This window comes from Macrobrachium nipponense, chromosome 40 (assembly GCF_015104395.2).
Source record: "Macrobrachium nipponense isolate FS-2020 chromosome 40, ASM1510439v2, whole genome shotgun sequence".
NCBI lineage: Eukaryota > Metazoa > Arthropoda > Malacostraca > Decapoda > Palaemonidae > Macrobrachium > Macrobrachium nipponense.
This window is the reverse complement of record NC_061101.1, coordinates 22,307,739-22,319,963: the sequence shown is the minus strand read 5'-3', so window position 1 is coordinate 22,319,963 and position 12,225 is coordinate 22,307,739. Positions and strand designations below refer to the sequence as shown.

General features: G+C 34.7%; 1 protein-coding gene across 1 annotated transcript in view; it reads right to left on the bottom strand.

Moving 5' to 3' along the window:
* LOC135212193 (uncharacterized) overlaps positions 1 to 12,225 on the bottom strand; it is a 236,110-nt gene that overhangs the window by 125,960 nt on the left and 97,925 nt on the right. The window contains exons 12-16 of the mRNA XM_064245638.1: positions 11,025 to 11,150; positions 9,009 to 9,139; positions 5,515 to 5,621; positions 2,633 to 2,795; positions 578 to 764 (exon numbers count right to left, since the gene is read on the bottom strand). Of these exons, the coding sequence (XP_064101708.1) occupies positions 578 to 764; positions 2,633 to 2,795; positions 5,515 to 5,621; positions 9,009 to 9,139; positions 11,025 to 11,150 (714 nt within the window). The remainder of the gene's footprint in view (positions 1 to 577; positions 765 to 2,632; positions 2,796 to 5,514; positions 5,622 to 9,008; positions 9,140 to 11,024; positions 11,151 to 12,225) is intronic.

Sequence of the window (12,225 nt, the reverse complement as noted above, 5' to 3'; positions counted from 1 at the left end):
GTTCATATAATTTCTTAAAGAAATATTGCATCATTCTCTATAGCTAACGCAATACCAGTTCAGAGAACTCAGTCAATCAAGGTACGTCATCTGAAAACCATATTCTCGACAATTAGAGTGGTCCCCTAATATGTCTGTAGAATTAAAAAACCTGGTGTCTTGGAAATAGTTTGATGATGTTTCACTTCAGGCCAATTGTAACTTTTTGAAGTGGTCTGACAGAGGTCTTTTCCTTAGAATGGCTCCTATCTTACAGTGAACACTAAAATAAACTATGTCGAACTTATTAAATAATCATAAGTAGCAAAATCTTACTTTGAAAGAAAGTTTTTGCCTCATAAAACGGTACTGGGAACTACAAAAGAATAATCCATCTCATAAATTGACAGCAAGTAACTTGAATAAAAGTATTCACGATTGTGATTCCAGCAAAATATTTTGCTGATTTCATAGTCCACGATTTTTTCATGTAAATCAAAGTCATAATTAACTAAAACTCTTACACAACATAAGACGGAATTAGATATAATTTAAAAAGTATATTTCACAAGCAACATCACTGTAATTATAACCTTACCTGGAAGAGAGTAGTTATCAGAAACACTTCCATCTCCTCTCGTGAAAGACATGACGAGGGAACTCCCAAAAAACAGGGTAACGCGGCAATAGAACAGCTCTCCTGGCTCTATTACCACAGGGCAATCAATTTTCACAGGTGAAGGAGGTGAACTAGTAACATTTACCGTAACACTTTCATAAGCCGGCTACGGGTATACAAATACGGATATTAGAAACGACTGAAAAATAAAAACAACTGCATTACTAAAACCTATCATTAATGTAAAAAGAGAGTAGCTGTTAAGTAGCTAATGGGATGAAGATCATGATGATGATGATGAATTCTTAATGGGTGGGAGATCAAGTTTAGTAAAATCATCAAATTTCTCAAACATATTCAGCACTAAGTCATCATAGAGTGAATGAATCTCGGCTAAATTTTAGGTAAGGAGTTGGATCCCTCTATAGAGCAATACAGTAGTTTGAATATTTGAAGTCTAAAATTTGTGTTGCCACACATTTATTAAGAGATAGTCTAATCGTATATCAGCACAATTCCCAGGTTATGTTGTCTATCAGAGGAGGAAAAGAAGCTCAGATAGAGCAGGTGCCTAATTATTCTTTATCTACCATCCAAATAACAACTAGGAGAGATCTCCAGCATTAGAAATATTCCCTATCTTTGTCTTACAATTTTCATATGTTTGTCATTTGATAAATGCTTATAGTGATGAGAATCAAGGATTTAGATCAATACCATTGCTCTACAAAGCTAATATTTATCTTTGTTTTTCTTTACATCCAATTGCTCGCTTTTGACATATGTTTTTTTAAAACAAAATGTTTACATTTTGCATTATAAAAATTTTATAACACTTATAAGCCTGTTTACATACTTTTTTTGTGAATAGTATTCATTTCTCTCATAATTTTATATTTAGATATATATAGAGGAACAGGATAGCCAGCAAAGTGGTAATATTGCAGACACTATTGGTTTTCTTAGAATAAAACAGAGGTACAGCTGAGCTTTTGGGAATACCTAGCTTTTCCCATCATCAGGATCACGTAACTATAGAATGATACAAAAAATAAGGAGAAAACAGTAAGAAAACTTTACGGATTGACTATATCTAAAAATATCAAAACAGCTATAAATGACAACATTTTAAAATACATAATATAAATTTTTTTTTAAAATGCAGTACAAAATAATGGAGAACCTACTGTTCATGTTGTAGTTAAATGACAACTGAGCGAGTTAGAAGACTGAGAATGAAAGAGGTTGAAGTGGTGTGGGTAAAAGAGAGAGAGAGAGAGAGAGAGAGAGAGAGAGAGAGAGAGAGAGAGAGAGAGAGAGAGAGAGAGAGACTAACAAGCAAACTATGCAATGAACAATGGAACAGGGGTGGTTTGGTTATTGAATGCTGGAGATTGTTGTTTGATATGGAGGGACTCTAAAAACGGAAGTGAATGGCTGTTTTTTTGTTTGTCCGAGTATTTGAAAATCACCGTACTATTGTATTGTATGTGATGGTGGTAGGATATGGCGTGAAGTCTAATGGCACTATTTTCTTTTTTTGCCTGTACGATGGCTGACACCCCTATGAGAGTCGATGCGCACCATATTATGTATTTTAAAGTGTTGTCATTTATAGCGGTTTTGATATTTTTAGATATACTAGTCAATCAGTATAGTTTTCTTACTGTTTTCTCTTTATTTTTTTGTATCATTCTACAGATAAATGACCCTGATGATAGGAATAGCTATGTATTCCCTAAAGCTCGGCTGTGCCTCTTGTTTAAAACAAGAAAAATAATAATGTATACAATATGTATTACCACGTCTTCTGGCTATCTTTTTCCCCTTTAAATTGAAGTTTTCTATAAACACAAAACTGAGGGATTACTTTCAAACTTCATAGCTCCCCTACTTTGCAGTAGTACGTTAAGTACCTTGCAAAATTTGCATATTAATAAAAAATACTGCTGCAATTTAAGATTCTAACAAAATTATTTTAAAACAATTACCTATGAAATATTACATATCATTTATTGAGTGAACCATACTCACCGATTTAATTCCCTCCTCATCGTAATACATAACAGTAGCAACATAAACCCCTGGGTGGTAATATTTATATGACTTTGTTGCGGGTATCCCAGTGGAAAGAAGGCCTGTGGTGAAGTTTAACTTAATTCCCAAAGTGAATCCATTTCCTTCACCAAATCGCAATCTGAAGATAAGAACACATACATTAATGAAAAGCACTGAAAGAATTAAAATGCTCCAAGAAAATAAAATCCATGATTCTCCTTCTGTTAAAAATTTTCAGAATTCACATTTGCTCTCAAACCACTTGAGCAATCTATAAACCATATTAGGAGAATAGAATATATGTCAAATTATAGTGATACTGAATCAAAGCTGATTTTTCCATAACACATCCTTTACGTTTAGTGTCTATTTTATGTCATCAGATGTCTCAGGCAAATTCCCCCAAAAAATAACCGACAGCAGCATTCTATGTCACAGCTGTCAGACCAGCTAAAATTGGGTCTGAGTCACAAGTACTTCATCCTCTGACTGTTAAGCTTTCTTAAAGGATAGCCTTTTCCATTTACTATTCTTTCTTTTCATTCTTTTCTTATATTTACTTTACAATAATCCATAATATAGAGCATATTTCCCTTTAGTCTAGTATGCTCAACTGTTAGACTGACTCAACTGGAAGAGCAGGCATTTTTGGCTAGTATTACTGAGGACGTCAAGTAGTACAGGTATTTGTTGTTTCACCAAAGAACTGCAGACAATTTTAGCTCTGTTTAAGAGTATTTCTATGAAGCCTTAGGTGATTTTGGCATCTTCTACTTCAACTCTGAACCATGCTGTTCTACCTGCATGCAAAGAGAGGTTTAGCTGATCAGCATTCCATGTCACACTTGAAACTATTGTGCAACATTCTCAAAGAGCACCTTACAGTAAATACTGTACTTGCAGTAGTGCACACACAGCTCTAAGGATAAATGTAATGAAAGGAGGCATGATGACACATTCTAGTGACTGGTCTTAAAAATGGACATGATCTGACCCAAGGCCCCCCTCCGACTTGGGGGCATACATGTATTACTTTTTAAGGTTCCAAACTGATTCCTTAAAGGCCTTGAGTCATTCATCCTTTAAGAACTCAAACCATCTTACTTCTAATGATCTAAGCCATTTCTATAATGAGGCACAGAGCTGCTCTACTTCTAAGGACCTGAAGCATTTTTTTCTATTTCTTGATACTACTGTCACTCTGTGTCTATGGATCAGATGAGCCTCTCCAATGACAATGCCAATGCCACCCCACTTCTAAGGCTCCAGACCCCTCTAATTCTAAGGATTTACATTGCTCCACTTCTAAGAGCCTCACCAATCAAAAGACCTGAGCAACTCCATTTGTAAGCATTTGAGCCACTCTAATCATAAGGATCTAAGTGGCTTCATTTCTAGAGGTATGTGACATTGTTATAGACGATGACCCCAAGCAGCTTAATTAGTAGTTCCAACCAGAGCTGCTCTCTTTATCAAGAAGGTCACAGAAGGTCTAAGAATGAGTTAGTTATTTTTTCAGAATGTAGGATCAATGCATTCTGAAGATGCTTATGACAATTTTCCTCTTAACAGGGATGGTCTATATGTTCAGGATAGTCACTCTTGCAGCCAAAGCCATGACTGTTGACATTAATGATCTATCCCTTAATCATTTTTACTATTCCAATTTAAAAATGCTATATTTGATTCAGACCTGGGAAAGGTCTGTTTTCTAGAGCCTTTCATTCCCCAGTAACTTTACAAGCCATTTTGCTTTTAACACGTCAAGCATTGCTTCAGCAAACTGAAGGCAAAGTCCAACCTAACAACTGACCAAAGTGTTTGGTGTGCAGCTGAGATCACTTTCTGTTGTTTACAACCTCTTCAGGTCACAGACGTCATGGTAGAGCAGGATGTGACCACATTTAGCCCTATCTTTAACCGATTTTATTATGTCTTTGGCTAGGAGAGATGTCACAAAAGTGGATGATGTTTTCTGTTTCCTAAGGCAATTCACTGAACAACATGGCAAATTTTCACAAGTCATATATTAACAGACTTTCTCAGTACTTTACCTGGAACTAGGACACAACTCCAAGGCTAGCAAAAGCATATCATTCTTTCCTCAGTTCCTCCATGCCTAAACTGAAATTTGAGCACTTTAATAAGGGTTTATTGTGGACAAGTGTAATTCTTTAAATCAATATTTTCATACAGATATTTTTCACCTAATGTTTAGCCAAGGTTAAGTGGAAATATTCCCACATCAGATTTATCATAATTCTCACACTGGTGCCTATTCTAAAGAAGTTTGTAATATAAGGTTTCAATGATCCTTTACATTGTAAAACACTGGGTAAGACTGGGAAAATTTCTAAAACTGCCTTAATGAGCAATACAAAGGTTTTAAAGTTGCATCCATTCGGATCCAAGCCGAATTTATTTCTGCCTTTATTTTCCATCTATGTACTCCTTTGGTCTCTTCCCACCTAGCTGTACAACTAAGTGGCACACCCTATGAGTCTTTTAAGTACATATATATGTACTTACTAATTATCATTTGGAACATTTCATGAAATGAATTCTCAGGATTAATCCCTGGGAACCAGCCCGAGAAGAGTCTACTTAAGACTCAGAGGTCTGGAAAAACAAATCATGAAATGAAAATGGACAATATATTTATAATTCAAAGGTTTTCAAGATGGAATGAATTGTTTTAAAAAATGCATTTTCATAATCAACGATACGTATTCAGTCATTTGCTGCTCATCATTCTGTTACTAATATTGAATTCAAAAATTCCATCTATTCATAACCGAGGATATAATCCTAAGCCAAGAGCAATTGTAGCTCATCTTTCAAAACAAACATAGCAGTACCTGTAAAAGGAGCCCTCTCCAACTTTAATAGATGTGGTGAATGTTACTGTTCCTTCTACATTAACTTGCAAGGGTGAAGGAGAGATGGTTACTCCACTGATGAAGGCCTGTTGCATAAGCAAGCAATAATGCAAAGTAAGTTCAAAAGTAAAATTTCATTATTATATATTGTGCAATGATCAATAAATTGTCATTTTAAATTCCATGCATGTAATCAAGGGCGAAAGTGGAGTTGGAGTTTCAAAACTAATTTTCAGAAGTCTGACTGCTCAGTCTCTGAGGGGTTATGGATATCAATAGATACTCAGGAGACCAAATTTTCAGGAAAGATATATAGCATACGTATTTCCAAAATGGCAAATAAAACCATTAGTCCAGAAATTCCCTCTCCACATGATAACAAACCAAGACAACTTGTACTCTATGGCTTACAACCAGTTCATCATCTCTGGAATGCTCCCAGAACTAAATTAGAGGTAAATCTAGATAATTATTGCAAAACCTATCCTATCTCTTCAAAACTTTTTTATAGCCCCAGTCTTAGACTCTGCAGACTCAGAGAAGCTATCTATTATGCATCTCTTAATTTCATGAAGGAGGGGATGGAAGAAATATATTTGACATTAATGAGATGTGCCAAAAATATGCTGTTTTTGTCTCAGAACCTTTAGCATGTAGTTCAGCAATGCTAAGGTTTCACATATGCATCTAGGTAGGAAATTATGTTTCAGAAGATAAATTCTATCTGATCATGCACCTTTGCTGTCAATAAACAAATGAAAATGGGTTATTATTATACAAGTAGAGAGGACAGCAATATTGAAAAGGGGAGCAAAGCAGAATAGTAAATCAAATAACTGAAGACACTCTGACCACAAACATACTGGAAGACACATAACATCCAAGGTCCTCCACCCACCAAAAAAAGAAGAAAAAAAACTTATATTCCTGCAATTTTTTGGCACTCACCTATGTACAACTTTTATTAAAGGAACTATTTCCCAGTGAAAGGTGGCTATACCCCGTATCTTGAAACCACTAAGTGGGAGTTATATTAAAATTTTATAAGTAAAATAATCCTTCAATTATCTGGATTAATAGAGCCGAGGGCCTGTTGAATAATGCCAAAATTCAGATAGTAATCGTGAGTAAAAAATCTAAGGGTGTTCAAGGGCAACTCCAAACCCTTCCTCACTAACCTTGTCAATACCACACATGAACAAATGACAAATTTTAAACCTTTGAATTTTTCATAACTAACAAACTGCGATCTTACCATATATGGCCCACCTCAAACCCCCCCTCATTCAGTTACCTGTAGCCGAGATGGGTTAAGGCAGGTCAGCTGAGCCCTCCTGTCCGCCATCTTGGCTAACTCCTGTTGCCACCAAAATCTTTTTATTTTTTTCCACTTACGTTAAGACTGCAGGTTTGTTTATTGTGAAAAATACAATTTTTTTTTAAATTTTGACATAGTATTGTGTTGCATATGAGATAAAAAAAAAAGGGACTTACTTTTTTGTGTGAAAAATACAATGTATTTTACAATCAATGTAGCCTACTGAACTAAGTATCATGTACAAGAGAAAAAGAAGGGGGGTTGCTTTTCTACTTTTAAGTGTAATCTATGAGCTTATTTGATTACAATATATGGGGAAAAAAGGTAGATAATTTCTTTATGCATGACGGTTTCAGTTTATAGTGTGATGGTTATTTTTTATGATCATATTTAGTGTTCAACAGCAGCAAATGGAAAATGTGTAGCCTATCGAACCAAGTATTACTAAGATAGAAAAAGAAAGGGTGATTTTTGTTTTTAAGTCCGTTCATGAAGTTTATTTTCTTACAGATCTAGGAAAATAAGGTAGATATATTGCTTTTTGCCTGAAGTTTTCAGTTTAAAGTGTGATGGTTGTTGTTTATAAGCATATTAAGTATATAAGGCTGTACATGAATGATAAACGTGTAGTAGCCGCCAGAACTAAGCGTTGAGTATGAGAGGAAAAGAAGGGGGCTGCTTTTTTTTTCTGTTCTAAGGGACACAGTGATGCCATAAGGCCCCATTATAAAGTAAATGCTTCATTCTACCTTAAGACTGAAGGGATTCACTCAAACTTGTTAACACTTATTATACAACTAATATCATGAAAATACAGGCGGGGAAATTGAGCAACTGAAAATATACATTTTGAAACTTTACAAAAATAGTGGCCAAAAAAAAAAGTTGCACTGTAAAATAATTTTCCTCACTTGTAATTATAGATATGCAGTTATCATAAAAGCTTTAAGTTTAATTGAATTTGGTTTAGTCATCTTGGAGATTGAAGCATTTATTTTTGAAAAAAAGGAAGTTTTGTTAAAACAGCAAGAGAAAAAATATTACTTATTTGGTAATAACTATGAAACTTTGATGGTCAGAAAGCTGATTTTTGCACTAAAACTATTTCGTCATATACGAAATAAGCCCTGAAATTTACTACATAATCAAATGACTAGAACTGTGCTCTCTCTTTTGATTTATGTTAGCTAAAATTTGCATTTAAGGTGAGCGCTGACACCATAAGGCCCCATTATGAAGTAGATTACTTTCTACTTATTGGTTATTGCCTTCTAATTTTTACCACTTATTCTACAAATAATAGTACTAAATAAACACAAGTCTTGCTTCTGTCTTGTAGGAGATCGATCCATTTAGTTTTAAAAAAATAACTTTTTAGGAAACAGCAAAAGGCAATAATTTCGGAGTAAAAATTGAGAAACAATCAAGAATATCTCTATTCATGAAGCTAGTTATCCCTATATCATTATAAGCCGTTTTCTCTAACAATAAAGAAAATAGGCTATTTTAATGGGAAACTATTATTTTCTAATAGATTTTTGCACACTTGTTTTTCATGCATTTTCTAACAATTTGTTGTTCACAGAGCCATAAAGGCAATGAACAAAGTTGTCTACGTACCAATCTAAACATTTCTTTTAGCAATAACGTTTCAAGATACGTTTATTTACATGTAAAATGGTCCAAGATAGTGTAAATCTCAAACTTGATCCAATCTAAGATCGTTCACACTCTTAAGTTTTTCACGTACAAGTGATAAACAAAACTGTCCATGAAACAATATAAACATTCTTTTTTAACAATATTGTTTCTATATTTACGCATAAAACAGTCCAAACTGAGAATAACTTTGGTAGTACTTGATCCTATCCTAAATTATTCATACAGACCTCTTTTTTTACAAGTCTTTTTCACACTTTGTGGTTCACAGTGTCATACAAATGAAGAAAAAAACAAGTGAGGAAGGACACACCATCGTTTTTGTTTACTTGTCATTATCCAGATTTCAGCATCAGCCAATGGGCACTTGGCTCTATTAATCCATATAAAACAGAGATCACAGTACCATTTTTATGATTATGCCAAACAAAATATTATCAAAAGCCATTTAACCTGTATATATACGATTAAACGGAAATAAGTTATTGTTATTTACCTGACCACTTGTAGCAGCTGATCCCACCCTTATGACACTGATATACTTGCCATCAGTAGAGCCACAGATCTCACTATTAACAGAGCTGCTGCAACTTTTGTTACACATGCCTGCAGAGACAGCCTCAAGAGCTGTGGGATATTTAAACAATAAAATTGGCTGGTAGATCACACAAGTAAAGGACTAGTCAGACCCCAGTATTCGCGTATGATAGGGACCACAAACACCGGCAAATAGCTAAAATCCACAATTACTTGCCATCCCCCTCTAAAAATGCTTATAACTAGCTATTTAAATAGTTTTAAAAAACAAACCCCTCTAAAAATGTTTATAACTGCTTATTTTTAATAGTTCAAACACCAAATGTATACCTTATTATCATCCTACACAGAATGTAATTCAAATTATCACCTAAAACACTTTAATATAATTTCAAAGTCATGTTACAACATTAATCTTTAAACTGTAAGGCTTACAAATTCAAGTTACCCATTTTTTAAGTATACATCCATTTTCTCTCATACCTTAAACTATCATCCTACACAGAATATACCTTAAACTATTACCTGAAACACTTTACTATCATTTCAAAGACATCTTAAAACATTACCCATAAAAATATATCCTTACAACTAAATGTGAATAGTCAAGTGACCCCTGTATTCAAGTAATACATCCATTCTCTCTCAAACAGTATTGTAGTAGTCCCTTTTTTGTACAGTAATTGGGGAAACAGTATCTTAATATCTAATACGCACTGAAAAATGATTACAATTTATATTATGCTGTGTTTACTTCTGTATTATATCTGGAAATTAGTAAATCATGTCTTTAATCATAAAAAGAAAATTTATCTAGTCATGAAAATAACACCAAACAACACTAATTTGTGAAAATTTTTCAACGAAAGACTGCAAATTGCCAAATTTTTTACGAATTATTTGGGGATAGATTACACACACAAAAATCCACGAATCGGTGAGTCTGCTAATTTTTTGGGGCCACAAATGGATTTCTGTACGTGTATTGAGTTCATTACATCAAATCCCACAATGCTTCCTGTTTGCAAAAGCCTTTCTCCTGCTTTCCTGAACAGTATTACAATTAAAAAGACAAAGTTTGATACAATATACCTAATCTAATTTTCAATCTTAAAAATTGCATAGACATGAAGAAATCCTTAAAATACGTACAGTATTTTCAGACATCTGTGTTTTCAGGATAATCAATAAACGATCCAACTACATATAAAAAGAGCAATAGTGTACATTGTGAAAATATTTCAAGACAATGAAATTTTTTCATATACTTAATTCACTTTAACAAACCCAACTTACAAAGACCTGCAAAGAATATTAGCACCATGTTAAGAGCTAATTAGCTAATTGATAATAACTTGCTGACTGAATTACTAAATACACAATTCAGGGTTGATCAAGCTTTAAAGTATATTTTCATTCACGATTTATCAACTAACTAACATTTTAGCACTCATAATATCAGGTTTTAATAAAACATAAATGCATAATTTCTGATGCAATGATGAGATTTTAATATGCACTGTACTAAAATTTCTCAAAACCTGTAGGCTACCTTTAAAAATCTGTTGGCTACTTTTAAAAGTATTTTTTTTACATTTACTTTTGTTGCAATATCACTATGGTTATCGTTGTGAACAATTCAATTCCAATCTTACCACTCTGAAGTAGTTTGTAAGAACTCTGAATTATATATATGAAAAATTAATAGTAGTACTACTAGGATTCTTTGAAAATTTTACTCACATCCAAAATAATGGAATATTGCGCATCTTACTTCAGTATCTTCAAGAAAAGTGATTCTTTCCACTGTTTCACTTCTTTTAACTAGTAACTATACTCTTGAGAGTGAAGTAACAACCTCTCCTAAAACTTTTAAAGATATACTAGTACAATATACTACTCACACATACATTTCAGTCAAAATTTCTTAGGACTTGAAAACAGAAAACATTTAAATATTTTTGGAGTTACTTACTGAGAATATTTGAGCAGAAGCAATATTTTCCATATGTAGCACCAGCATAACTGAAACCTAATGCAAGGCATCGGCTTTTGCAAACTGTCAAGGATAACTTCTCAGGGTCATAGCTTCCAGGAGATACTAAAAATAAAAGAATGAATACAAAGATAAAGCAAAACACTCTAATAGCATGCTAATTTACTGCAGAGAATACATGAAAATATCAAAAGTAAATGCCACGCTATGGAGGAGTAATGATAATAGCTTATATTTGTCAACGTCTCCAAAGGTTGCATGAGAGAGAGAGAGAGAGAGAGAGAGAGAGATTGGTGGAAGAATAAATTGGAGTGGTTAAATGGCGGTCAGAAGCGTGTGTCTGTTGTGGCGCTCTGTACAATATCAGTGACAGTCTGTTACGAGAGTCGTAAGGAGTATTCTGTTGACTGTTACACGAGAGTCGTAAGAAGTAGTAAGGCATTCAGTGAAGTCAGAGTTAGTTTTGGCGGCAGTTATCCGTTGTTGGTTCAGTTGGTGATTAGTTGATTTTGTGGTATTTGATTGATTTTGATGTTGTAAAGTTGCTGTGCGTGTGTTTGTCTGGTTGTGGTGAAGTAGAAGAGGTTGGTAGGGATTTTCGGTGTCTGGGAGTGGTGGTTGGGGAGTGTTGGCGGGTTGTTGTGCTGGGGTAAGTCATGTGGTTGTCGTGTTCTTTCGGGCTACTGGTGTTCTTCTGCTCAGTGATTTGTTGGGTTGTTAGGTTGTTGTGGGGTTGCGGTTCTCGGTTGGTTGGTTTGGGGTGTGCTTATCGGCGGTGGTTGTGTCTCGGGTAGCCTATATCCAGCGGACAGCACAGCCTAGCCCAGAGTATCTGGAGTTGGGTAAGTATGTGTTCATGTTTTTTTTGTTCTGTATGTAGGTATGGGTCAATTGTCTTGTTGTATTATGTAGTGTTAAGAGGAAAGTGTGATTGAGGGTGGGTTTGGTAGCCAGATAGATTAAATGAAGGGGGTGGGGGGGGGGGGGATTTGCTGCTTGCTTTTAAGCTTGTTATCCCGCCACAGTATTTTTTGGTCTAGGCTAGTGTGTGAGTGGTGAGAAAATTTTGGGTGGAAGGATTGAGTGAGGTGGAGAGGCTGAAGGAGGAGTTGCGGTTGGCGAGGGAAGCTAAGCTAAGGGTGGAAGTGGAGAATGAGAGGTTGAGGGTAGAGTGTGAGGA